This window comes from Dermacentor variabilis, chromosome 11, assembly GCF_050947875.1.
Source record: "Dermacentor variabilis isolate Ectoservices chromosome 11, ASM5094787v1, whole genome shotgun sequence".
In the NCBI taxonomy this organism is placed as follows: Eukaryota; Metazoa; Arthropoda; class Arachnida; order Ixodida; family Ixodidae; genus Dermacentor; species Dermacentor variabilis.
The window spans coordinates 24,619,024-24,642,754 of NC_134578.1; the positions used below are offsets into that span (position 1 = coordinate 24,619,024).

The 23,731-nt window shown below is 46.1% G+C and overlaps 1 protein-coding gene across 4 annotated transcripts in view; it reads right to left on the bottom strand.

Moving 5' to 3' along the window:
• Positions 1 to 360: 360 nt before the first annotated feature.
• The window catches only part of LOC142563939 (uncharacterized), a 112,725-nt gene continuing 89,354 nt past the window's right edge, over positions 361 to 23,731 (bottom strand). For all 4 annotated transcript variants that reach the window (XM_075674682.1, XM_075674683.1, XM_075674680.1 and 1 more), the window contains 7 exons: positions 16,669 to 16,807; positions 13,358 to 13,526; positions 8,912 to 9,109; positions 5,747 to 5,997; positions 5,031 to 5,237; positions 3,807 to 3,999; positions 361 to 655 (listed from right to left, as the gene is read on the bottom strand). In XM_075674682.1, the coding sequence (XP_075530797.1) occupies positions 502 to 655; positions 3,807 to 3,999; positions 5,031 to 5,237; positions 5,747 to 5,997; positions 8,912 to 9,109; positions 13,358 to 13,526; positions 16,669 to 16,807 (1,311 nt within the window). In that variant the 3' untranslated portion in view covers positions 361 to 501. The remainder of the gene's footprint in view (positions 656 to 3,806; positions 4,000 to 5,030; positions 5,238 to 5,746; positions 5,998 to 8,911; positions 9,110 to 13,357; positions 13,527 to 16,668; positions 16,808 to 23,731) is intronic.

Consider the following 23,731-nt stretch of genomic DNA (forward strand, 5'->3'; position numbering starts at 1 on the left):
GGATTTTATCCGCAGTATTAAGCCTAACAAAACACTCTGTACATAACACAGACACAATTATGTAGCCAGTCGATTGATGTTAAATATTCTTACGTGACGACAAAAACTGTTTTGTTCAATATGGTTCCTGGTTCTATCAATAGACAACGTTGTGACGCGTATGCTATTCAGAGTGCAGGTTGGTATGTTCCCAAATGCCAACCGAAAACTATTTCTTCGTGATGTGACACGCGTTATATGATACAATAGTTCTCGAACGCAGGCATTTAGCACCTGCATTTGTCGTCGGCAAAGTCCACCACGGTTTTGAAAATTATGCAGACTGAAGTGGACAGTTTCAAAACACGCTGGCAACTGAGCACCAGTCACACTCGAATCTTGCGTTTCCTCGGGCAGGTCTTTCTTTCGCAGGGGCCGCAACAGCGTTGTTTGCTCCCAATGAGGGAAAATGCTGTCCCAGACGTTGGTCGCGCCGTGCTCTCTGCATGTCGTCGTTGGTTGTCACGGCTTCACGTTCGGGTCGATGAAGCAAGGCAGGGCGAAAGAGCCGGGCTTGACGAGGTCCTCTATGGAAGCTCCTGTGCCCGCGATGGTTCCGATTAAACCGGCGACGAGCGTGATCAGTATCACCACTTTCTCCCACGTGGGTATGGTCCTGAAAAGCAAAGTTTGTATTAATAATTTGATTGGTTGCACGCATTGCTGGTCATCGCATAACAGCATGCGAGTCTCCAAAGCTTGGCGGGTCGCAAGCTGGAGAAACCTCCTCCACATGCACCCTCAGAAGAGGAGTACTTGTCACTCCTCTCGAGGGAGGGAGCGCAGCTCATTAAACGCCCTTTTTTTCTAGACTTCTCCTTTTCCGAGGGAATGCCGAGAAATTTCCACTACACTGTATTCTCAAACTCTCAAATGCAGAGGAGTGAAAAATGCAGTGGTCATTTGGGGGTAAATGTGAGAAAAGTGCGTTAGCATTAACTCGCACCTCTTATCCAGGATTCATGACTTCTTAACCCGCATTCCCCATAGTTCAAAGTGCTATTCAGGATCTCACTCGACACACTTCCGATCGCTTCGAGGAGTTAAGTGGTACTGACGTTGGTCGGGAACAGACAACTGTCAGCAGCACTATATATATATATATATATATATATATATATATATATATATATATATATATATATATATATATATATATATATATACTTTTTCTCACTTTAACATTCCTAATGCTCACGCATTCAGAACAGTTACTCCCTTAAAGGTAATCATCGCTACCGCTGTCTTACCAGTACTGCCTCTGTTACCGGTCACTCTTTTAAGGCGAATATCATTCTTAGGATACATCACGCGCTTTCCGATGTGTGTGTCTCTAACCATGTTCCCGGACAAGAACGGCTGGGACGGCGTGTTTTGGCAGGAGGGAGGCCACTCCTCAGCCCCGCTGTAACATGATCCACCACTTACACGCTACGAACGGTCCTTCTCGCGCGACACGCTGGCGGCGGGGAGAGGGAAGCAAGGGGGGGGGGGGTTACGCTCCGTCTGTCTTTACACGAACAGCTTAACGGGGTCACGTAAACCGGGTGGTTTGCTTGTCTCCGAACCGACAGCGTTCTTTCCCTGTGACCCAAGGGAAGGTTGGGAGTTTGAAAAAAGAAAAGAAAAAGCAACACTGAGCCTCGTCTGACACCGGAGAAAGACGCGGCAAGAAGCAGCGCGAACTCGAACGGAAAGGACACTTCACGGCCGCAAGCAGCATCGCTCCGTGCCGTTTCGTGTGCCTTGCATCACCCGAAAGTCTTTAGCGTTCAAGAATTAGAAGAATTCCTGCGGCCGTGCGGCGAAGCAACACTTCGAAGCCGCTCGCGGGTCCCTGAGGCGAAGACGGCGGAAGCTCGTGGCGATCAGTTGGATTGAATTCGGGAACGTGTGCACGTCAGCGTCATGCGGAAGCAGCGGACGAGCACCCAGCAGTCATGCACTTTACGGCTGTGTTACAACAATTCAGTTTGGACACTTCTGCCTGTCGACCACTCCTAATTTCCGTACGGCAGGGGTGCACCTTCACAGGAGAATGCGTCACTCGCTGGCTTGTCGGGTCACCCCAGTCTCGGGTGCCCCTTGTATGCACCATCGCTACTGCTATTCCGCGTGATCCCGTGCACTCTAGCCAACGATTGCAGCAATTTAGAGTTGCATGTGACTTGCGTTCGGCGAATGACAGCGTCGCATGGCGCTGCTTCAATGTTATTCGCATTAACATTGACAGTCATAGTGAGATGTCTTGTGCCTTTATTTTTTTTTATATAGTGAGTGTTCGCGTTTTCTTGAGAGTTCTCCTTTCCATAGTGTGCGCGTTTCTGAAACCTGGGAAGGCGAATGCTGACAAACTTCCGCCGCATTATAAATGCAGAAGGAGTACTGGTGATTCGATTTGAGAAACTATTAGTTTGTCCTTTGTATACCTTTCCTCTTTTACCAGTTATGAGTGTGGGGCTCTCAAGCCTAGCAAGGCGAATAATGCCAAACCTACACCACCCTCCGAGCACAGGAGTAGTGGTGACTGTTCATTAAGAATTAACTGCTTGTCTTCAATCTCATTTTTTCGAGAGTTCTACGTTTTGAGTGTGCTTCTCTGGATCATGGTGGAGCTTATGCTAACAAGCCTTTCGCGGCACTCTGACAACAAAGGTAGCATCGGTGATTCTTTTATGGAGAGTAACTGTATCTTATTTTACTCCCCTTTACAGAAAGTCCTCCATCTCAGCGATGGAGTAGGTTCACTTCGTTCATTCACAGGCTAAGTGGAGTAACGGTTCGCAATATTAGAAGGAATACTGATTTCGTTTCTAAACAACGATTACTTATTAACTTGGTATCTGAATATGACACTGTAATAGGTAAAAAGAAGCTTTTATGTTCAAAATTTAGTCTCACCGAACACGTTAGTGCGGGCCCCTTGGGTTTAGCCACTAAGACCTCTTGAAAGAAAGCTGAGTGTTTCCTTTCGAAACGACGTCGCGTTAGGCGAGTTGGTCAGTTTCAGAATTAAACATGCAGTAATCCTGTTGCTGTCGATCTTATCCTTTGTGGTGCCTGTTCAGCGCACAATTTTTTTTTTTTACTTCCGAAGTTCCCTTTTATATTTTCAAAGCGTTCCTCCATCTCTATTACTCTAAGGGTTGCTCCATCTAAAGAGTCTACATACGCCATTAGGGTTCAGGAAACGGTAGTCAAATTAGGGTCAGCCTGTTCCTCCCGTCAGAATAGTCGAGAGGATTCCTATTGCTCATACTGCACAGCATGCAGACCAGCCAAAGTGTTATAACGTTAAAACCGTCACTACTCCAGCTCTGGAACAGGCCCCGTAGTTCTTGATAATCAACCCAGGATTCTATCCACCGCGGTGGCCCAGAGGCAATAGCTGATGTCTGGAACGTGGCCGGTGTGTCGTGTTTCCGGCTTCGCAATCACTTCCGGCGTAAACACACTGCAAAAGCATAGCCTTAGACATCCGTTTCTCTGCCTCACAGCCAACTGTCGCTGGAGCCCGCAATAATTAAGACACCGCCTTATCATGGTGCTGCGCAGCTCGAGGACACGCCACCGCATTTTGTTGAGGAATGAATGCAAAATAACCCTTGAGTATCGCGGTTTTTTGCGAACTTTAAAGAATGCCAAGTTATCTGAGATGATTCGTAGTCCAACACATAACGGCGTGTAAAGCCCATGCAGTGCTTCGGGATGTCAAACCCCACCAATCAATTCAATCTAAGAGAGTGAAACAAGGTCAGTATGCCCACCTCTCTTTCCACTCGGGCGCCGTCTGGGAGCATAGCTTGTAGTAAAAGAGGCAGGGCAGGATGAAGGTGGTCAGGCCGACCATGAAGGAGCCCACGAGTGGCAGCACTTTGCCGAAATGCGGCACTGTCTCTGTGGTGAACAGCAGCGCCAGCATGATGGCCGATCGCATGGCCACCCTTTTCCACGTGAACTCTGTAAAAGCAAGGTGAAGAGAGAGTATTCATGACGATAAGACATTTACGTGATTATGTGTAAGAATTCTGCCATGAGGCGATGGTTTGAACAAGCTGGCAAAATATTAGCAAAGCGACGCACTTCTTTTTTTTCCTCTATGCTCTGTTCTCGCGTGGATGTGGGAGTGACTATGATTGTCTATTGTTTTCTAGTCCTTCCTAACGGTTTATACCAATTTCTAATGGCGTTATTAGTAGATACTGTCGCGTCAGTGCTTCAGCGTGAAACTTGGTTTGGCCTGCTTTAACTTCCTGGCAGAAATAAGGGCTACGTATTCATGTATTCTGGAAATTTTCGTTCATTTTACAACTTGTAAAATCACTCACTGTAAACGTCTTAATTTTCTTAAGCCTGACGTCACGGGTCCTGCGCAAAGCAAAGAGCGAGACGTATGCAAAGAGCTGGTGGGCAAACCACTTCGCTCGCTCCATGGCAATCTGTTGCCGGTCAGCGGTATGTCAAGATACTATCATCCTGCGCTGTGCGAAAACTATGCGAAGTGCTGCCTGAGCATGGCGATTCGGCGACGTATGTGTTTACCTCGTGAGACAGCCTGGACCACACACTATGCGGGAGCAATTAAACCGTACCACCCGCTTAAGTCGTATGACTTAAGCGTGTTTCAATGCCTAAAACGACGTTTTGTTAACAAATCAACTAGAACGCCAATTCATTTCTCCGCAAAGCTCGGGAATTAGTATCTCGAAACTGGTGTCGTCCTGAGAATTCGTTCCAAGTGGATCCGCCTTGCCAACTCCACGGCTAGATGTGTAAATTGCAACATGGGCCATAAGCTAAACAGCTAAAAAGTCAATTAGTGAATTTTTATTAATTAGTCGATTTCGCATTTCAACTTTTTCTGCGACTAGCGTCCGCCGCTTCGAATAGACCACCTCATGTACTAGAATTCCCCTATCTGCCACAGGCAACATTTAAAAAAATGAAAGTGTTCGTTGAAACAACGCGTATAGTACATTAAAGGCACAAACCTGCAGGGATGCCGAGGTGCCCTTCGACCTCCTGGCACATGGGGTTGATGACGATGAGGAAGGCGGTGACCAGATGCACGATGAAGAGCAGCTGGACGGCGATGCTGACACCGCCGTCACCGATGGAGAGCAGGATGTTGGCCCCGACTTCGTTGCCGAAGGTCAGGTAACCCAAGGTGGCCATGACCACGTACAGGCCCACGAGAGCTGGCAAGGAAAAAGCGCTCATTAAAGGCCGACTGCAAAGCAGTGTCGCTTGCGTTCAAGTTGTCGCAAACGCGTAGGTCGTCCGATAACCGAAGAGGGTCCATCCCAGCGGTCTCCGATTAACCCTGTCTGCTGGCGTCCGCTGACTCGATACTATTGCCTGCAAGTTTACTATCTTCAACACAACATCCGAGTTCCCTGCTCTCCTCGAATGCGCTTCCCTTGTCTTGGCACCAATTCCGCAATTGACAAGGGACAACACGGCCACAATTAGCACATGACCGGGGTAGTTGGAGAAGTATGGGAGAGGCCTTTGCCTTGCAGTGAGCGTAGCCAGGCTGCTGCGCTGCTGCTGCTGCCGCCGCCGCCGCCGATGATGATGATGATGATGATTAGGGGCACTGGTCATTTGCTGAGCGCATTATGTGTCCCGTCCGATTTCATTCCTGTTTAACGTCAAGTAAGATCTTGCCGGCCCGTGCCCTCCCGCTTCCGAGCCGTGCACTCACCAATGGTGGCGTACGCCACGGCCATGGGGAACCGGCTCCGGTCCCTCATGTCGTTCTGGATGGTGGGGAACATGGCGGCGCCACCGTACGAGAACATGATGGTGCCGAAGCCCCGGAAGAAGGCCGCGAAGCCCACGTGCGGCGACTCCCGGGGGAACGCCGCCCGCCCGTCGTGCATCCAGGCGCAGCAGACGCCCACGATGATCAAGAAGGCCGCCGCCGTCGCGCCCATGGCGCCGAAAGCGGCGAACCTGCGCACCGCGGTTGCAGAAGGCACATTTGCATCCAGAGCGCAGGCTTTCTATCATGGCCGCCAACCCCCGGTTTGCTCGGCGGTTGTCCTCCATGCGGTTGTCGTCCGTATGACCGGAGATAAACACCAGAAAAAGAAAATGCTAAGAGCTCTTCACCCAAAACCGCGGCTCAAACAACCGAATATAACATCGGGAAGTGTCTTTGCATACGGTGCCGCTGGCGTAAAGTAGGCGTCGAAAGTTAACAAAGCGCTATAGGAAAAGCTGGATACTTCCGCAGTCTGGACACACAGCCTGGTATTCGGATTTCCAACCTGTGTTAGCGCGTGCGAACCACACCGTTTCAGGTTTCCACTGGTTACAGCCACAAACTGCGGGGAGATTCTGCACATTCTCAGATCAGCCCTTCGGGGTGACTAGACTTTTTATGCCAACTGCGCGAGCCCCTGATCATTAATCCCCACTGCAGATGCACGTTGACGTACTTTCCAATAGCAAGACGCAGCCTCTCCTCAATCTCTGTTAACAATGTACTTGCAGCGGAACACGCCTGAACGAAAAGCGCAGCTACTTTTTCATCCGATGAATGGTATTGCCCTACGGTATATGGTAGTCGAAGCGGTACTAGCAAGGGGCAATTACCAAGGCGCAGATCATAATCGTTTCACTACAGTCTCGAAGTCTGCTGCCACGCGGGTTTGTGGCGGCGTCTGTAGCATGCAGCCGACAAATTCAGGCTGCTGTTTCTGAGATTTCGGTGCACACACCTTTCATCCTTATCGCCTTTATGTTACCTATTTTATACCTATCATAGATGACACACGAATACGAGACAAGATTGCGTGGATCAGCGTAACAGGTAATTATACCTGGCTAAGCCAAGTGAAGCTCTGCGTGATATCTAGGGGTACGCGAATGGTACTTGAGACGAGATCAAGTACTAATGAGGTCCTTCCAGAAAGCAATTAAATCAAATGTGAAATAGTTTTCGAATAATCAACAACCGTTTCACTACTGATACAGAACGATGTTCAAGTACAAGTATTCATAGCGTTAGCAAGTTTCCGTCAATATATTTCATGTTAAGCAGCGTTGTTTTGTAAAAGCACCAATTGAGCACCAAGAACATATAATAAGTTTGTTCGCATACCCAGTACTCTTCGGAGAGTGTGAAGGATCGCTGCATAGCTGGTGACGTCTGGATGCCTGAGCGACGTCGTCTGCTCCACTATGCAAGCGCTCATATAGTATCCCGTACTATCCCCGCGGAGATGAAATTTATCCTGCCTATGCTCGAATTCTTCTTTTTTCTTTTTGCCCGCAGTTGCTCTTTTGCCATCATCGAAGGTTAATATTTGAAAAATATTCCTATTTAGGAATATGGACTATTCTATTCGAAGAGAGAATCAAATAGGGCACTGTACGATTCATTATTCGTTAGTTTCGAATTGTTTGTACGCCCATGGCGCTGATTCCAAAACTCGGGGGCAGCTATGGCACACTATAGGCTTCAAACAAGAGGCTTCATGAACCAATGCACACTGCATGTAAAGCACGATATCGCAGGTAAAAAACCCGCATGACTTCATCGAAATTTGACCTGGGGACCATTTATATCGAAATGAGGCACGTTTCATTCAAATCGCTTTATGGTTGTCTAACTATAGCATTTCTCTGTTTCGATGGACCAACATTGAGAGTTTATCCGCAAGCATGGCTTCGTCATTAAAGTAAACAGAAGCAAAACATTAAATTATGTGGTTTTACGTGTCACAGCCGTGACTTTATTCTGAAGCACACCGTAGTGGGGCACTCCGTAATAATGTTGACCACCTGAGGTTCGTTAAGGTGGACCTTATGCATATCACACTGGCTTTTTTTTTCATTTCGTCCCAATTGAAATGCGGCCGCCACGACCGGGATTCGATCCCGTGCCCTCGGGCTTAACAGCACAACGCCATAACCACTATACGCCACTTTGGCGGATAGGACTACTAAGAGCCAAGTAAAATCAGCTTATATCAACAAAATTTTTCACAGGGACCATTTTTTTACTTTGCATAATTGGGCCACTTACTAGTGGAACAAATGAAGGACGAAGGTCCCATTACTGAATTTCATGCAAAAACTGATGCGCAAGCCCATCAGTGCGACGACACGGATTTCAAATTGTCTTCGTTGTATATTACTCGCTTTTTGTGCAGGGTAGCGGCTATCGAAATTTGCTACGGTGAGCTGTTCCCTCCTCGAGAATGCAATGAAAACATTGCCTATTGATGCGCTATACAGATTTACATAGTGAAGACATTGTCGAATCTATGCCTTCACGGGTAGCTAGCATGCAAACCTTCAGGTGACGTCACAAGCCGTCTTTCATTTTCCGCGCTTTCTCTGGTCTGCCAAGTCTCCACACGTTGCAAAACCGACTTTTCTGCTAGAGCGTCTGAGCACTTCAAGATCATCAAACGCGCTGTTTTGCAGCAGAACACCTAAAGCAACGACCGGCCTGACGTTGTAGATTTTAAAACTTGCTGTTTTAAAACATTAGACATGGACAAAAAAGCATTGACAAATGTACATGGTTAGGCGTGCTGTTTCAGAAAAAAAAAAGGGAAAGAGAGTACTCAAAAAGGCCAATAATTAGGCTCACTGTTTAAAACACAAAATTTAAAACAACACACTCACACTGTGCTAAGCAATGTGTTCCAAAACAAATATGGTTTACTATTTACCCTATACTACAACCAAGTAGTAGCCATATTCGTAGCAGCGCTAGTTTCAGAAGTATAATTCACTAACGTAGCTTAACTTGATGTCTCTCTTTCATTGTGTGGAGCTTTAAACGCTCGGCGGTGGCTTAGTGCTGATGTCACGCGTACAAAGGTTCCGCACGACGAATGACGCGGCTCACCCGAAGTCCTTGGGCGTTCCCAGCAGCATTAGAACGCCCATGGCGGCAGAGATGATGATGAGCCAGTAGCAGAAGGTGAGCGTGACCTTGTCACCGAAAAACTGCCTCATGACGTCCATGACGAGCTCGGCTGAGAGCAGGATGAACACCGAGCCGTAGCCGAAAAGGCCCATGATTTGCACGGTGGACGTGAACAACCTGCGAGCATTGGAGGATGAGGAAAAACTTCATTAATTATTGAGGGGGAAGAGGGGAATGGGGAGGAAAAAGGTAGGGTGGGAGGGAAGCGGTTGTGGGGGTCCCTATTCCAGGGCATCAGCGATCCTGGCAACTCTCTCCGCCCGGTCCAAGAGGCACGTTTGGGCCCCCAGCCAGCAGAGAGGCTGTGCTTAAGAAGCAGCTTTAGCTCGGGCCCAACTCCGATTCAAATATATGTGAAACGTGGAAAAGCTTTTCTGAGAAAGCCCCTGGGAGGATTTTAATAAAATTTGTTTAACTTTTCCTTTAAAATTAAAGTCCAGTGACTGCTGGAAGAGCAATTGGGATTGATGCACAGAATGCTTTTACAATGTTTTTCTTTAAATTGTAAGCTTAAAAGAATGGAATAAGTAAGTTTATAAAATTATCCCTCTGTATGAAAAACAGCTATTGCTATTCTGTAAACTGTATTTGTTAAAGCTTATAAAACAGACAAATTTGATCCATAGACTTACAGCTTGCGTGAATTTATTACAATGTTCACAATAGTTTTGCAACAGCCATACTCACACAAGAACCATATACCGCCGAGCGGTGTATAGTACATCAATTTTGTTCGCTTTAAATGTACTATCAGATGTAATCTACAGAATTGTGGTATTTTTTTCCAATGCTAAGTTGCAGAATTGTAAGCCTGATACTTTAATTTTCCGAGAATTGACGACTTTCAAACATATATTGTTTTAAAAGATACGCTGCCAGCAGCCACTAGATTTTAACTTTTTCTCTCCTTTAAGTACAACAACTCTTACCAAATTTTGTGTAGTGGTTGCCCCAGAAGAGCGATTTCTCCTTTCCCGTGTATTTAGATATGAGTCTCTGAGCTAGAGCTTCCTCTTAGAGGTGTTGGTGACCTGTGCGCCTTTGCCTTTAGCAAAGACGATCTTAAAATCAAAGAAAATATGTGTTCAAGCCTCCCCGTAGGAAATTCCCTAGGCCCTTTAAGTAGAAACAAATGAAATAAAATGTTTGATTCCTGTTCTTCACAGATGTAAAGTGGAACGACAAAATTCATAATTCATGGAGGCATTTCTAATTGCGGCAAATTTCCGAAAATTCAATAATTTCATGCCTCGAAATAACTTAGCGGATGAGGCAGCCTACTAGTTCTACGAGAAATCAAAATGCCTAATTGAATAATTGGAATAAGTAGACTAATTATCTTCTTATTTAATTGCTTTATGGCGCATATTTCAATTTATAAATTGTAGCCGGTGGACTCGAAAGGCGCATTAACTAAGAGCGAGTTCTCCGGATTACGCCACTTCAGAGATATTAATTTTCAAAGTGTCCAGCGAAATGCGTTGGCATTCCAATTACTTTTGTGTTCCAGTGCATAAAACAATGCTCTCCTTTTAAAAACTCAAAGGCGGTTCCGCCACGCGAAGATGGATGAACAGCGGAGCTGTAAACATCGTGGCAAAAAAACTTGTGGCAAGGACTTTATTGCGTCACACATTGTCACTTAGTAACGATGGTCGCAATGGCTTTGTCGTCGCTATGATACACACTGATCGGCATGCTCACAACTGCATGCACGTTCTTTGATAATGACAAATCGACGCACGTACGCAGCAGGGTGCTCGGTTGGGCCGGATCGGCGCGGCATCGCAAGCGAAACGTCTCCGACACGAAACGTGTAATCCGCTCCCTTGTCGGCGCCGACACATCCACATCGAAAATCACCGACAACAACCAGAGAGGTAGTGCCATCGCAACTAACCCAGGCAAACTGAGTAACCACGAATCTTTCGACATCGTATTTCGACACTGCATTTCGACATCGCATTTCGACATCGCATTTCGACATCGCATTTCGACATCGAAGAGGCTTTTGCGTCTCTTCGCCGCATTCTCGAAATCGTGACACTCTTCGTCTCGTCTGGCCTGCCGTTTATACGGTCGGCCTCTCTGACACGTCCTTCGGTGGTGTTCGTGCCCTTGCGTTTCGTAAGCGAGCCGCTCTTGTCGAGTCCCAACCACGCCTGGCCTCCCCATCGCAACTCAGCACTACACCCAGCTAGGTTTCTCTGAGGCAGCCGATGACACCTTTCGTCATGGTGTCGTGTATGTTGTGCGCGTGACTCCAAAGAATGTGAGCACTGTTCGCTTCGCTTTGCTCAGTGCTTGTAGCCTACGAGGATGTGAACCATTGAATGTTTTGCTTGCTTACGGCGGTATTAGTGCTTACGCGGGCGTGAGTCCTTGATGATGAGAGTTCTCGTGCGCGGAGACGAAAATTCTACGGTACCCTAGTCATATATACCGCTTCGCTGTAAAAGTAAGTCGAACAATAGTGCCTATTTACCGCAACTTTGGTGCCGCATTTCTAGAAACCGGAGCCGTCCTCAGAATCTCTTCTAAGTCGATGTGCCTTGTATACTCACTAGCTACGATTCGTATATTGCAGTATGTACCGTAACGCAGCTATTCAATTAAGCCTTTTGATTTTTGTAGAACTAATGGCCGTCTCATCGAGTATTTAGATCAAAGGTTAGAGTTGGGCTATCTGCCGCAGACAATTCTTTTAATAGAGGGCTTAGGAACATTGGCCTATGAGCCTCGATGACTCCCCAGCTGTAATGTTTGCCTGCTGAATTCGAGTTCGCAGGTTTGACTTCCTGTCGTAAAGGATGGATTTCCTTTGTGGTGGAGTGCAAGCACACTGGTTTACGGTACTGAAATATATGTGCACGTTAAAGAACCCTAGGCTTTCGATATTAACGTGAAGCTCATCAGTGTGGCGCCTCTCATAGGCCATAAGTAGCGATTGGACGTTAACGACCATATTTTTTTTCAAACGTAACTATCGTGTAGCGGCCATACATTCACAAATGATCAGCCGAAGGCCCGTGGACTCATTCCTTACCTTCAACATAACCTGGTAACTAGCATCACTAATGACACGAAGACAATCGGGGATTCACTTTGACTTTACGAACTTTCCGCAGCATGTCAGCGCATCAAAGAGGCTGGTAATTCTGCGATTACGAATGTGCCGCCCAACTTGCGAAGCCTCGTGAATGGCTTCCGCCCCCACGCGATATACATAGGCCCCTATAGTTTCCTGTCTGGGTCCCATATGTATCGTGCCATGAAAACCAGGTTATTTCTCTCTATATTCGTCATTTCCAAATGCACCTGTACAACAGGCAGTAATGACAGCACACGTGACACGACTTCCTGTTCCTGCGAAACGCAGCTGCTCTTGCATTTGTTCGTGTTGTCTTTGTATGTTGGCTATTTATGGTTGTAACTTGCGAAAAATGGGACCCTCTGATCACTTTGTCCTCGCAAATTTATATATATATATATATATATATATATATATATATATATAGATATATATATATATATATATATATATATATATATATACACACGAAATGGAAAGCTACGACTGTGTAATGCGGTGTTAATTACCGAGCTTTGGAGCAGTGTTTAGAGTGTTTAGGCGCAGTGGATGTAATTGATCACAAGTGATAGCGTCTGTCCTGTGTTCTTCAGTGTGTCTTGCATTTGATTCAGGCTAATATGTATTTATTTGACCATAACTTTCTCAGCTAGAAACAATTGGGTGTGATTGGTGAGACGCGACGGTCACCTCTCTGTAACTAAATACCCACGCACGAACTCACGGAGAGAAAGAGAGAGTGAGGTACGTTTCACGTGAACACACCATGTGACCTTTTAGTGAACCACAATAACTAAATATCAGGTATGGTAAATGGTGGATTTCAGTCACATTGCTGTATTACTAGACGAGGTCGACATTGCTCGACGAGCCGCAGTTGTCGTTTTAAGAAAAAATAACGATGTAACAGTAATTCCCTTAGTAATTATTCTCCTTAGGACAGAAACCTCACATGCGGAACTGTAGTCGAATAATGAAGAAGTAGCATTCATTCAGCAGAAAGCATGTGCTTAGCACCAGCATCCAGAATGCCCACCGGATGGCCATACCTAAAGTCGCCCTTGACAAGGGCTGCGCAACACAAGTATAATCTGCGATACCTGGTCCACTGCGCACGCACTTTCCCAAGACGCTGCAGTTCCGCGTCACCGAAGCACGCAACCAGAAGCAGCACAGCTGGTCTGGGCCAGCCGATTCCCTCAAGCAAATCGTCCCGATTAATTTCGACAAAGACTTCAAATCCTAAGACCGGCCGCTTCAGAGCCGCTACGTACCTGGCCCACTTGCCGTACGCCCTGAACGCGATGGAAGGGTATGGATCCCGCACGTGGCCCCTGTACTCGGCCCAACGCTCCTCCAGGATGGTCCAGCAGGCGCCCAGCTTCCAGCCGCTGTAACCGGACGCCAGTGCTGAGGCAACGATGAGGAACAGCCCGAACCAGCCTGCAGGACATTAGCATTAGTCTGCGGTAGTGAAAAAGACGACCTACAAAGTTTGATTGATTGATTGATTGATTGATTGATTGATTGATTGATTGATTGATTGATTGATTGATTGATTGATTGATTGATTGATTGATTGATTGATTCAGCCGCTGTAACCGGACGCCAGTGCTGAGGCAACGATGAGGAACAGCCCGAACCAGCCTGCAGGACATTAGCATTAGTCTGCGGTAGTGAAAAAGACGACCTACAAAGTTTGATTGATTGATTGATTGATTGATTGATTGATTGATTGATTGATTGATTGATTGGTTGATTGATTGATTGATTGATTGATTGATTGATTCAGCCGCTGTAACCGGACGCCAGTGCTGAGGCAACGATGAGGAACAGCCCGAACCAGCCTGCAGGACATAGCATTAGTCTGCGGTAGTGAAAAAGACGACCTACAAAGTTTGATTGATTGATTGATTGATTGATTGATTGATTGATTGATTGATTGATTGATTGATTGATTGATTGATTGATTGATTGATTGATTGATTGATTGATTCAGCAGCTGTTACCAAACGCCAGTGCTGAGGCAACGAGGAGGAACAGCCCGAACCAGCCTGCAGGACATTAGCATTAGTCTGCGGCAGTGAAAAAGACGACCTACAAAGTTTGATTGATTGATTGATTGATTGATTGATTGATTGATTGATTGATTGATTGATTGATTGATTGATTGATTGATTGATGAACGCGTACTACTAATATCAGCGCTTGCAGCAAGGAAGGCACATATAACAGTTTGTGATGATTTATAATGATGCTCTCATGATACATACCCACATGTAACGACAATATAAAAGCTCCAAAGGAAATAAATCACTTCAGCAGTGAGAATAACAATGGCAAAACTGTTGCTTTAACTGGAAGAGCCTGAAAAATCCCAGCAAGAAATGCACCGTGATTCATGCGTCATCAATGGGGTGTACCAGTAAAAAAAAAGATTTTTATTACTTATTTAATTATTTGACAAAGGGGGAAGGCGTTCTGAAGCGGAATCATGATAATACAAAGACACGTGTACAAGCATTCGTTCACAGAAATGATGAAGTTGGAAGATTCAAATACGAATAGCAAAATCCTACTGCTGCGTAGAATATCAGTGCGTTTAGTTTGCACATCGTAGTGCCATGCAACAATCCCTGCTCGGGCATATTAAATGGCTGCTTTTATTCCACACCAGTGAAAATATATTTCTCTTTTCTTTTCCTTTTTCCCCCATCTTTGAAACTCAGCGTTCATTTTTCATATAGCACTGACGGTTCACGTACTGTGCCCACTCACTCATTGCGTGCGCGCTTCAAGTTGGATCACACCCTCTCTTTACCATCGAAAGCACCGTCCTTTTGTCATCCCCTTTTGTCTCGTACCTTTCTTGTCGCGGATTCGGAATGAATCGATAAATCAATTTTAATTTGCGCGCCTGCCTGCTGCATCCAACATAAAATGTGCTGAACTGGCGCACGTCGCGGTTCTGAACGCGAAAACGTTCTTTTCAAAGTGGCACGTTTCATTTTGCTATAACCTGATCAGCGCTTGATGTTTCCAATGATTCGCTTGGAAATTTCTTCGAGAAACATGGGCGCTTTTTTGGGCTTGTTAGCCGTTCGAGCCATAATAATCTACGAAACGGTAATTTTACGCATAATCGAGCATCCGTGACTTCATTAACGAGGCCTGATATTTATGGGGCCCAGATGTAAGCACTCGCTTGTCGCTACCAGGCACAGTTACCGAAAAAGGTAAGGCAAGAAATTAACCGTGACGACCGCTTGTTAACCCCTTTTATCTTATTGCTTTCAACCAATTTCATAATTGGGTCCAACGTAATCTATATTACTAAAATATTCTCATTTCATTTCAGCACGCAGAAACCCAGCCTATCCTTCCTGATGCGCTGAGTGTAATACTCCAAAATTCCTGATCTCAGCATGGACGACTTAAGCAAAAGGCCATTGTAGCGTTTCTGATACGCTGCAGCCAAGTTCCGGTTGTGGACTGTTCAGAAAACAAGTTATTTATTAATACTTTAGCTTACTAATTAAGCTTTAATTCAAATGTAGGTCTCGCTTTTTTACGATTGTAATTTCTATGGCCAAAAAGGCCCATGAACAAGTTGTTTCAATTTTTTCCTTGATGTGGAACGGTGTTTATGCTTTGTCAGGTTAGAAGCTGTTATTGTCCCTATGGTCTTTGCGGTTTCATCGTCTGTCCACTTTGTGCGGTCCCTTCGGGTGGCCGACAGCTTACCTCCCATTTCATGAAATTCTCCCCACCTCGCGGATTTCCGCAGCACACGCTAGCTCATGCTGGTTCCATCACCAGCTTTCAAAAATTATTGAACGTACTTGCTTGATCTTCATTCTCTCACCCTACTAAGACCGCAAGACCACTTTGGGGGCATAACTGCGCTTGAAGTCGGTTCACATTACCAACCAGTATGTCACGCACGTCAAAACAAAACAATGTTTTGTTCAAGTAACGCGTTTAGATGCTCTAGTCATCATTTGCTTCTGATTTGAGGAAGGAGAAGAAGGAGGAGGAGCAGAAGCGCGGGCTTGCTGTAGGCGGACCTACGCCTGCAAAAGTTGTCGTCATTCCAGCCGGTAACACGACCGCATCCAGCCCCACAAGAAACTTCACCCTATCGCACGGCGACGCCCACGGCTCACCATTCGCAGAGAAACCTTGTGAGACCAAGCACCTCTCACCTAAGTATTTGCTGCCCACGCGGGTTGGTGCGTTGACGTTTGGTGCGGCATCCTGAATTTCAACATCGACTCGCGGCACTTGAAATGCACGTCACTTGTGTTTATTGTCATCTGTCACGACGCAACGTTCTAGATCAAGTCGATGGGAGCTCTCACAAATGCTAACGCGAATCACGCGCTTGAACAAACCTCCACACTGTTCCGCGCGAATCCGACTTTTTTTCCGGGGCGAATAGATAGCGTAATCGCTTCCGAGTTAACTTTGCAAAGCATTAAGAGCAAGGTGCGCAACTGGGTACCAATGGACGGAGTGAGTCACACTGTTAGCATTGGTCTAAAACATCTTGACCGACAATGCGGTCCACTCGCGTTCCACTCACCGGTTTCCACGATGGAGTAGGGCAGGGCCAGGATGCCGATGCCCGCGACACCACCGACCACGAATACCGTGGCGAGGAAGAGCGAGATTCCTTGCGGGTTGGTGGGCACTTCCAGGCTGCCATTCTCCGCCGATTTGACCTGCACGCGTCACGTGGACTTTAGTACAGGCCGCAGGGCGGTCATCGCCTCCGTTGCCATCGCCATCATTATCATCATAGTCATGATCATCATCGTCATCAGCAACAGCAGCAGCAGCAGCAGTAGCAGACTCGGTGATCTCCGAGTGCTCCTTTTCTTGTGTTCTAGCAACTTTATCCTATCCCTGCCAATTTGGTAATCTCCTCGTACTGTCACCTACTCTTACAAATTTAATCTCGTTTAAAACGGATTCCACTTAGTAACTGGAACATTTTTGCGAGTATCTTATGTGTGTAACGAACTGCGGACTGTATGCCCGCTCTAGAGCGTCTTTCCCTTCCCTCTGATGCCCATCATGTTACTATAATATGTAGCTGGTTATCTACTCATCGCATTACGTCGTCTGCTCAAGCCTATGTGTTTCTCTGAATTTCAACAAGATCGTCTTCTATACCCGTTGGCTTTCTAACGAATACACTTGTCGGCAGAGTGCTGCGAATTTCAAAGCACATTACAAAAAACTGTGCTAACGAAGACGCAGGTAAATTTCCTTTGCGCTGTAAATAAATATAATATACACACGGTTGGAAGACTCTACATGCTCTGCAAATAATAGACCAACAACATTAGGAAGGATCGTAGAGTCCAAAATCATCAGAGAACTTATAACCGTGTTCTGTTGCAACGCAGTGCAACACTGCACATTTATTTTGTAATTACACTTTAGAACTGAACCCACTCTAACTTGATGAAACTAGCATTCCTTAGGAACTTACACACTTTCAGAGGTCTATCTGCCTTTCTATGTAACCATGCCCCCACCACCCACTACTTGGATTACTCGGTACACCGTGATCTCATTGGTAGAACATCAGGCTGGTGCACTGGGTGTACAGGATTCGAAACCAACCGTCGGCCCAACTTGGATTACCGGGTATGTGCCTCTGGGTATGTGCCGCTCTTCGACCAGAATTTGTTCTGTGCAGCGCGGAATCTCAACCCGCTGTGCAACATTGCCTCACATTTGGGCTTGAAGAAAAACCACACGTGCGCCACGTGTGTGCTTCACGGCGGCGCCACTAGGTGGCGCCGCATACACGCCTACATGCATAACGCGTCTCTCTGGCGCGGCAGTACGGTGCATCGCTGCGTTGGTTTCAGTGCTGTTGGCTATAATGTAAACAATCATCGTGATATGGATTCTACTGAAATATGTTTTTTTTTTCTAATCACTGCTTGTATCATATGTATTGTTTAGAACACAACTGTCAAGCCATTCAAGAGGAGTAGGTTGCGCCACCTAATGACACAGATATTTATTTGCACACAGCTTTAAGAAAGCGCGCACCACGTTTTGCTACGTGCATTGAAACGTTGTCAGCGTACTTCCATTGCTTCTCGCGAAATTTGTTGCCTGAGAGGCAGCTTTACACCTAGGCGAACTCCAATTTATATATGTTGAAATAGATACGGCAGGCGTAAATACTGTCATCACACAAACCCTTACCTGATTTGGATGAAAAATGTTGCATTGAGTAGAACACAATTTTGGTTTAGTTCCTCAATTCAGTGACATAAATTGGCTAAAATTGGTAAGTTTCGAGAGAACCTGAAGCACGGATTTACTTAATTGTTACTTGGCACTGAACAGCGATATCGAACTGCGTGAACTGCATCTGTTCAAATATCTGAAGCGAACAGATGTCATCTATGAGTTTAATGTTTACATGAAATTGTTGCACTATCTACGAAAGTTCCGCAACAGTCCAAATTACATATTATTTATATTTTTCAAAGTGGTGCATATATACACAAATTTTTTTCGCTTTAGAAGTATCATCAAGCGCGGTTTGCCGAATATGTTCTTTTATTTTGATGAGTTACAGAATTGCAAACTTCATGCCTCAGTATTCTTGATTTTTTCGCAATTTTGAGCATTCCTTTGTAAAGTTATTGATGGTGAAAATAAAAGTTGTGCTACTTCAAGTGATTAGATTGCTAATTTTACATTTCGAAGCAATATAATTCAACAAAATGTGTGCAGTGTTTGCTAATCAATACGAGTTCTCCGTTACCTCGTGCTTAGATACGAGTTCTTGAGATGAAAGTCTGCCGTCCCTTCGGCTACGGCACGTGCTAGGCTCATGGACTAACGCAGCCTGCGACACTCGTGCAACGAAGCCACCTCTAGCTTTCCTCAGAGACACTCGTCTCAATGAGACACTTCACTATGTTGAAGGCTGTGATGTCGTAGGTGCTGTACGTACCGTATCGGTGACGTGCACTGTATATATAGTTTCGTTATTTGTCGTGCCCCATCTGGAACAGCACACGAGCCTCTTCAGGATTCTTTATAGAGCCTCCCTCTCCCTCTCTACCTCCCTCTCTCTCTCTCTCTCTCTCTCTCTCTCGTTTTTATAAAAAGGTTTCTTCTAAGATGCAAACACCAACCCACGCCTCTCTCTTCAAATCTTCAGCCAGCCCCCTTCGCGAGGCCATTCTCAATGACTAAAAGCTACAGATATAGAAGCCAAGCAGGAGCCACGGAATCAAAGTGTAAAGAAACGTGGTCGGGTAATTAGGGCTTCAACTATCGCTCCGTGGGAAAAAGGCAGCGTAACCACATCTGCAGCCCCTTAAAGCAAGGGCAAAGCGCTCCATCATCCTTGACCAACAATGCACGTGACCTCGTCCTCTTTCCGAGCGCAACTCACACGATCATCCTGCATACTCGCGGTAAGCCGGAACGCGTGCCAGCTCTTATCAGTGAAACCTAAGTAAAGCTAACGGTGCGTTTAAAGAGACGCTGAAGTTGAAGATTAAGTTCAGCTGTGTTAGTAAATAAAAACTTCTCCGATAGCAAGAGCAGACACGTTTACAACCGAGAAGGCTTAATAAACCGGGACAAAACGCAAGAACAAAAGCCCCGGAAGTGGCGGTGGCCCCTAAGGCAGCACCAGTTTGACGTAACGCATTAGACTGTTACGGCGTGTATTGGGTTTTCCTTAAATGGCGTTTCGTAAAGAAGCACTGCATTAAACTCTAAAGCAAACAGAGAGTCATTCTAGTCACTTTAGAGAAATTTTGTTGCAACGATGCCAGGTCGGAGTAAAACAAAGAATCCAAGGCAAAGTGGTGATTTGGGCGTGTTGGTTATGCATTTCGAAATGGTTTTCCACGACAAGACGCGGAAAAATAAAGGCGTACCGGACTCAGGAAGTGCTTCATGTGTCGTGTACCCCCCCCCCCCTTTTTTTTTTTTTTGGCGTCTTGTAGCGCAAATCCATTTCGAAAGTAAAAAAAATCCTTTGAAATTCGTGACTTCCACACTCATGCATCGGCTCCAAATTTGAAGCGTGAAATTCAGAAACGGAAGCTTCACGTTCGTTTCCTTAATTTATAGTGAACCATTATTCGCCCATTTAATACAACAAAATTGAAATTTTTTTATTCTAGTTTTTATTAAAAGTAGAGTTTTGAAAGAATATATTGACCGTATAAGGTGACTTAGTGTTTCCTATTAGTGGCGGTATGGGCTGCTTGTGTGTTTATTTGATTACCCTTCTATATGATAATTATGATCCAGCGCCTGGAGTAGCATGTTACATGATCAGCCTGGCCATCGTCTTCGGGATATCATTAAAGCCGTGTCTATCTCTCTCTCTCTCTCTCTCTCTTCTTAGTATTTCATTAGGTAAGTTGTAAAAGAATCAGTGACCTCTTCGCAATATCAATCTGTCAAAGCTACAGGCCCTGCTGTCGCAGTACGGCCTTCCGACTTCTCTAACCACCATCAGACATCCCATAGACCTTAGGGGTTTCTAGAAAAATTGCTAGAAGGCGCTAGCGTCTACGGGAGCAGCAAATAACGTGGTTCGGCCAGTAGAAGAATGACATAGAGAGCGCATGAACTTGCCTAAACGCCGTCCTTCTGGCTTCAGACGGCTTGGTCGCCTTGCAAATCGCTCATTTGGCACAAAATATAGCGTTTTCAATTAATCAATTTTGCTGTGATTATGGAGGTGCGCGACATCTTATTGCCATCACGCGTTTCGATGAGCATGATTTCTGAAAAATTAGTAAAGATGAGGCGTAATAAATAACGCCACAAAAATGTGGAATCCATACACATGAAGGTGCTAGATCTGCTCAAGCTTCAAAAGCTGCGCGATCTCAGGGCAAGGGTTCCGTCTAGTAGCCTTTCTACAAAAGTCTACGCTACAGTCAGTTTTTGGCTCAACATTGATGAGCTTCACAATCCTGTCAGTGCGAGGGAGGCTAGTTGGCTCAGATAAATTGTTCAATACTGGTTGAGCATTTGTGAAGCACATCTAATTGCCAATATGGGCTTCACCGCACATAAGGTATTGCTGCAGGGAAGCCATATTTGACCACTGCTTTCTGGGAAGTATCTGCTGGTGTTTTCGTTCCTGTGTAGTGGGTTCACGGGAACCTACCTAAGCTATAAACCTACTGCGGCAATCTTATGATCAAATGTAGACGCCAGCCTGCCAAAGCGATTTCCTTTAGCGTAAACACGTTCAGCTTATCATGAACTGGTGGGCTGGTCATAACGGAGACAGCTTAAGCTGCAGCTCACAACCGTTAAGCTCAGCGATGTGTCTCTCTTCATTCTTGTGTGTTTTTATCTTATATAAGCTGCACTCGAAATAATACACAACTCGGTGGGATTTCTTTGCTCAATTTTTTTTACAGCGTAAGCTGTTATGGACTCATCCCAATTGCCGTCTCGGTTGGCGATTTTGTCCGCCACCGGTTTCTGTCGCAGTTATCACCCCGAATGAGAAAAATAAATTCCCAGTTACCGCCGAGATTTAATCCGGGCACGCAATGCGAGAGTCAGCTACTGTACCACTGCGCCACGCCAGCGCTTACTATCTGCTGCGGAAACATGCCCTACACACGCGTCCCAGCGCGCGAGGAGTCACGCGATGTGAGAAGCGCGTCGCGTGTCGTCTATACGAGCGTCATTTGCATTGCAGTTGCATATTATTACAGCAGATGGCACGCAATGTAGCAATTGCGTAGGTAGTGGTGCGAGGCACGTAGAGTAGGCGTGAGGAAAAAGAAAAAGAAGATTAAGGCAATGAATACAACAAAAACAAAAAAACGAAAAACACGTAAAGTATACCTAATTAAATCAAGCACGCTAGGTAACTGTTTCTCACCGCTCCATGTGAAAGGGCGCGCCAATAAATCATCAGCAGCAGCAGCGTCATATCGTGCCACTTGCCGTGCGATACGATTTGCGCGCCGCGCAGCGACGACACGTGCAAACATTGCGTTGCAGTTGCATTGCATTAAACGAGGTGTCACGCCATCTAGCAGGTGCGTCGTGCCGTGCCACGTGTCAAGGAATCCAGAGAAAATTAATAATTTAATTATGGGGTTTTACGTGCCAAAACCACTTTTTGATTATGAGGCACGCCGTAGTGGAGGACTCCGGAAATTTAGACCACCTGGGGTTCTTTAACGTGCACCTAAATCTAAGTACACGGGTGTTTTCGCATTTCGCCCCCATCGAAATGCGGCCGCCGTGGCCGGGATTCGATCCCGCGACCTCGTGCTCAGCAGCCTAACACCATAGCCACTGAGCAACCACGGTGGGTATCCAGAGAAAAGACGGGGAATGCGGGAGGTGGAAATCCAAGACGATGAGCAAAACGTGAACAAGGTGAATGCAGGAGCCAACGTTTCGACAAGTGGACTTGTCTTCTTGCCTTGAAGAAAAGTTTTGCTCATCGTGTCAAGGAATGTTACATGGCCACCGCGTAGTCTCAACACCTCTGTTTACTCTTCGGTACACTCTGTGGCGCCTCGTCGCAAGATACAAACCGCTGCTGAAGAGGCGTATCGTGAAGCTATGCACGCGGTTGCAAACAGGCAACTTCGGGCTCAGCAGCCCGTTTTGCAGAAAGCAGAGCTAGCCCCAGCTCGCCGTCGACGTCGGGCGTACAGTTCAGGTTGTTCTTGAGAAAACGACGCAAGGAGACTTCGCCGCGAAGACCCTCATACTTCGCCGCGAAAGCCTCCGGTGCGTGCTGCCGAAAATGGATCTGCCATGGAGCCGCTCCTCCAGCTTAAGCTGTGACTATGCTTGGTGTGGCGCGCAGGCTTCTGACTTTTCTTTTAAAGTCAAGCTTAATTTGGGCCTCTTCCCCGGAGTTTGGCGTCTGTCATCATTTTCTTGCCAGATATATTGATGGATGTATATATACATAGACAACATGGACCACTGAGTACCTGCTGGACGCTGTCTCACCGAGCAGACATGGTCTACGGCAGACATGTGCAGGATTAGACAGCTTGCTGCTGGCTTCTCTTTGATCTATTGTAAAGCTTGGTTCGCTGGGTATGTGCCACTAGGCCTGTGCTCGGACAACTTCGCCACCGGTCATCTGGGTGCGTTAAACTGGATGCGTGTCACTGTCTGTGTGCCCATTCGTGGCCACTCCCCCAGAATGTGTGCGCCATTCTGACAAAACCTGTGTGAAGCCTTAAATGTGTTCATTCGTGTTAAGTTCTGTGTGCACTCGGCTTGGATCAACGTTCTTCCGCTCTAAACGCATGGCGTCACACATCGCCTTCCTCTGCGTGGCGCAGGGAGCTAACAGCTACAGGCGATGTAGCCCTATAAGTGATATGATCTACTACCGCGACGTCACTAGCTCAAAAAAGATTCGCTACATTTAATAATAATAATAATAATAATAATAATAATAATAATAATAATAATAATAATAATACCTCTACTCCAATAAACATATATACAAAAGAATAGCCGGGCCGCCTAATGCCAGACGCCTGTGTGCGGGGTTGAACACTCTCAGCGATAGTTGTCGAGGTTACTGTCAATAAAATACACTTGAACAAAGCCTAAGGGAAAAACACAGACCATAAGAC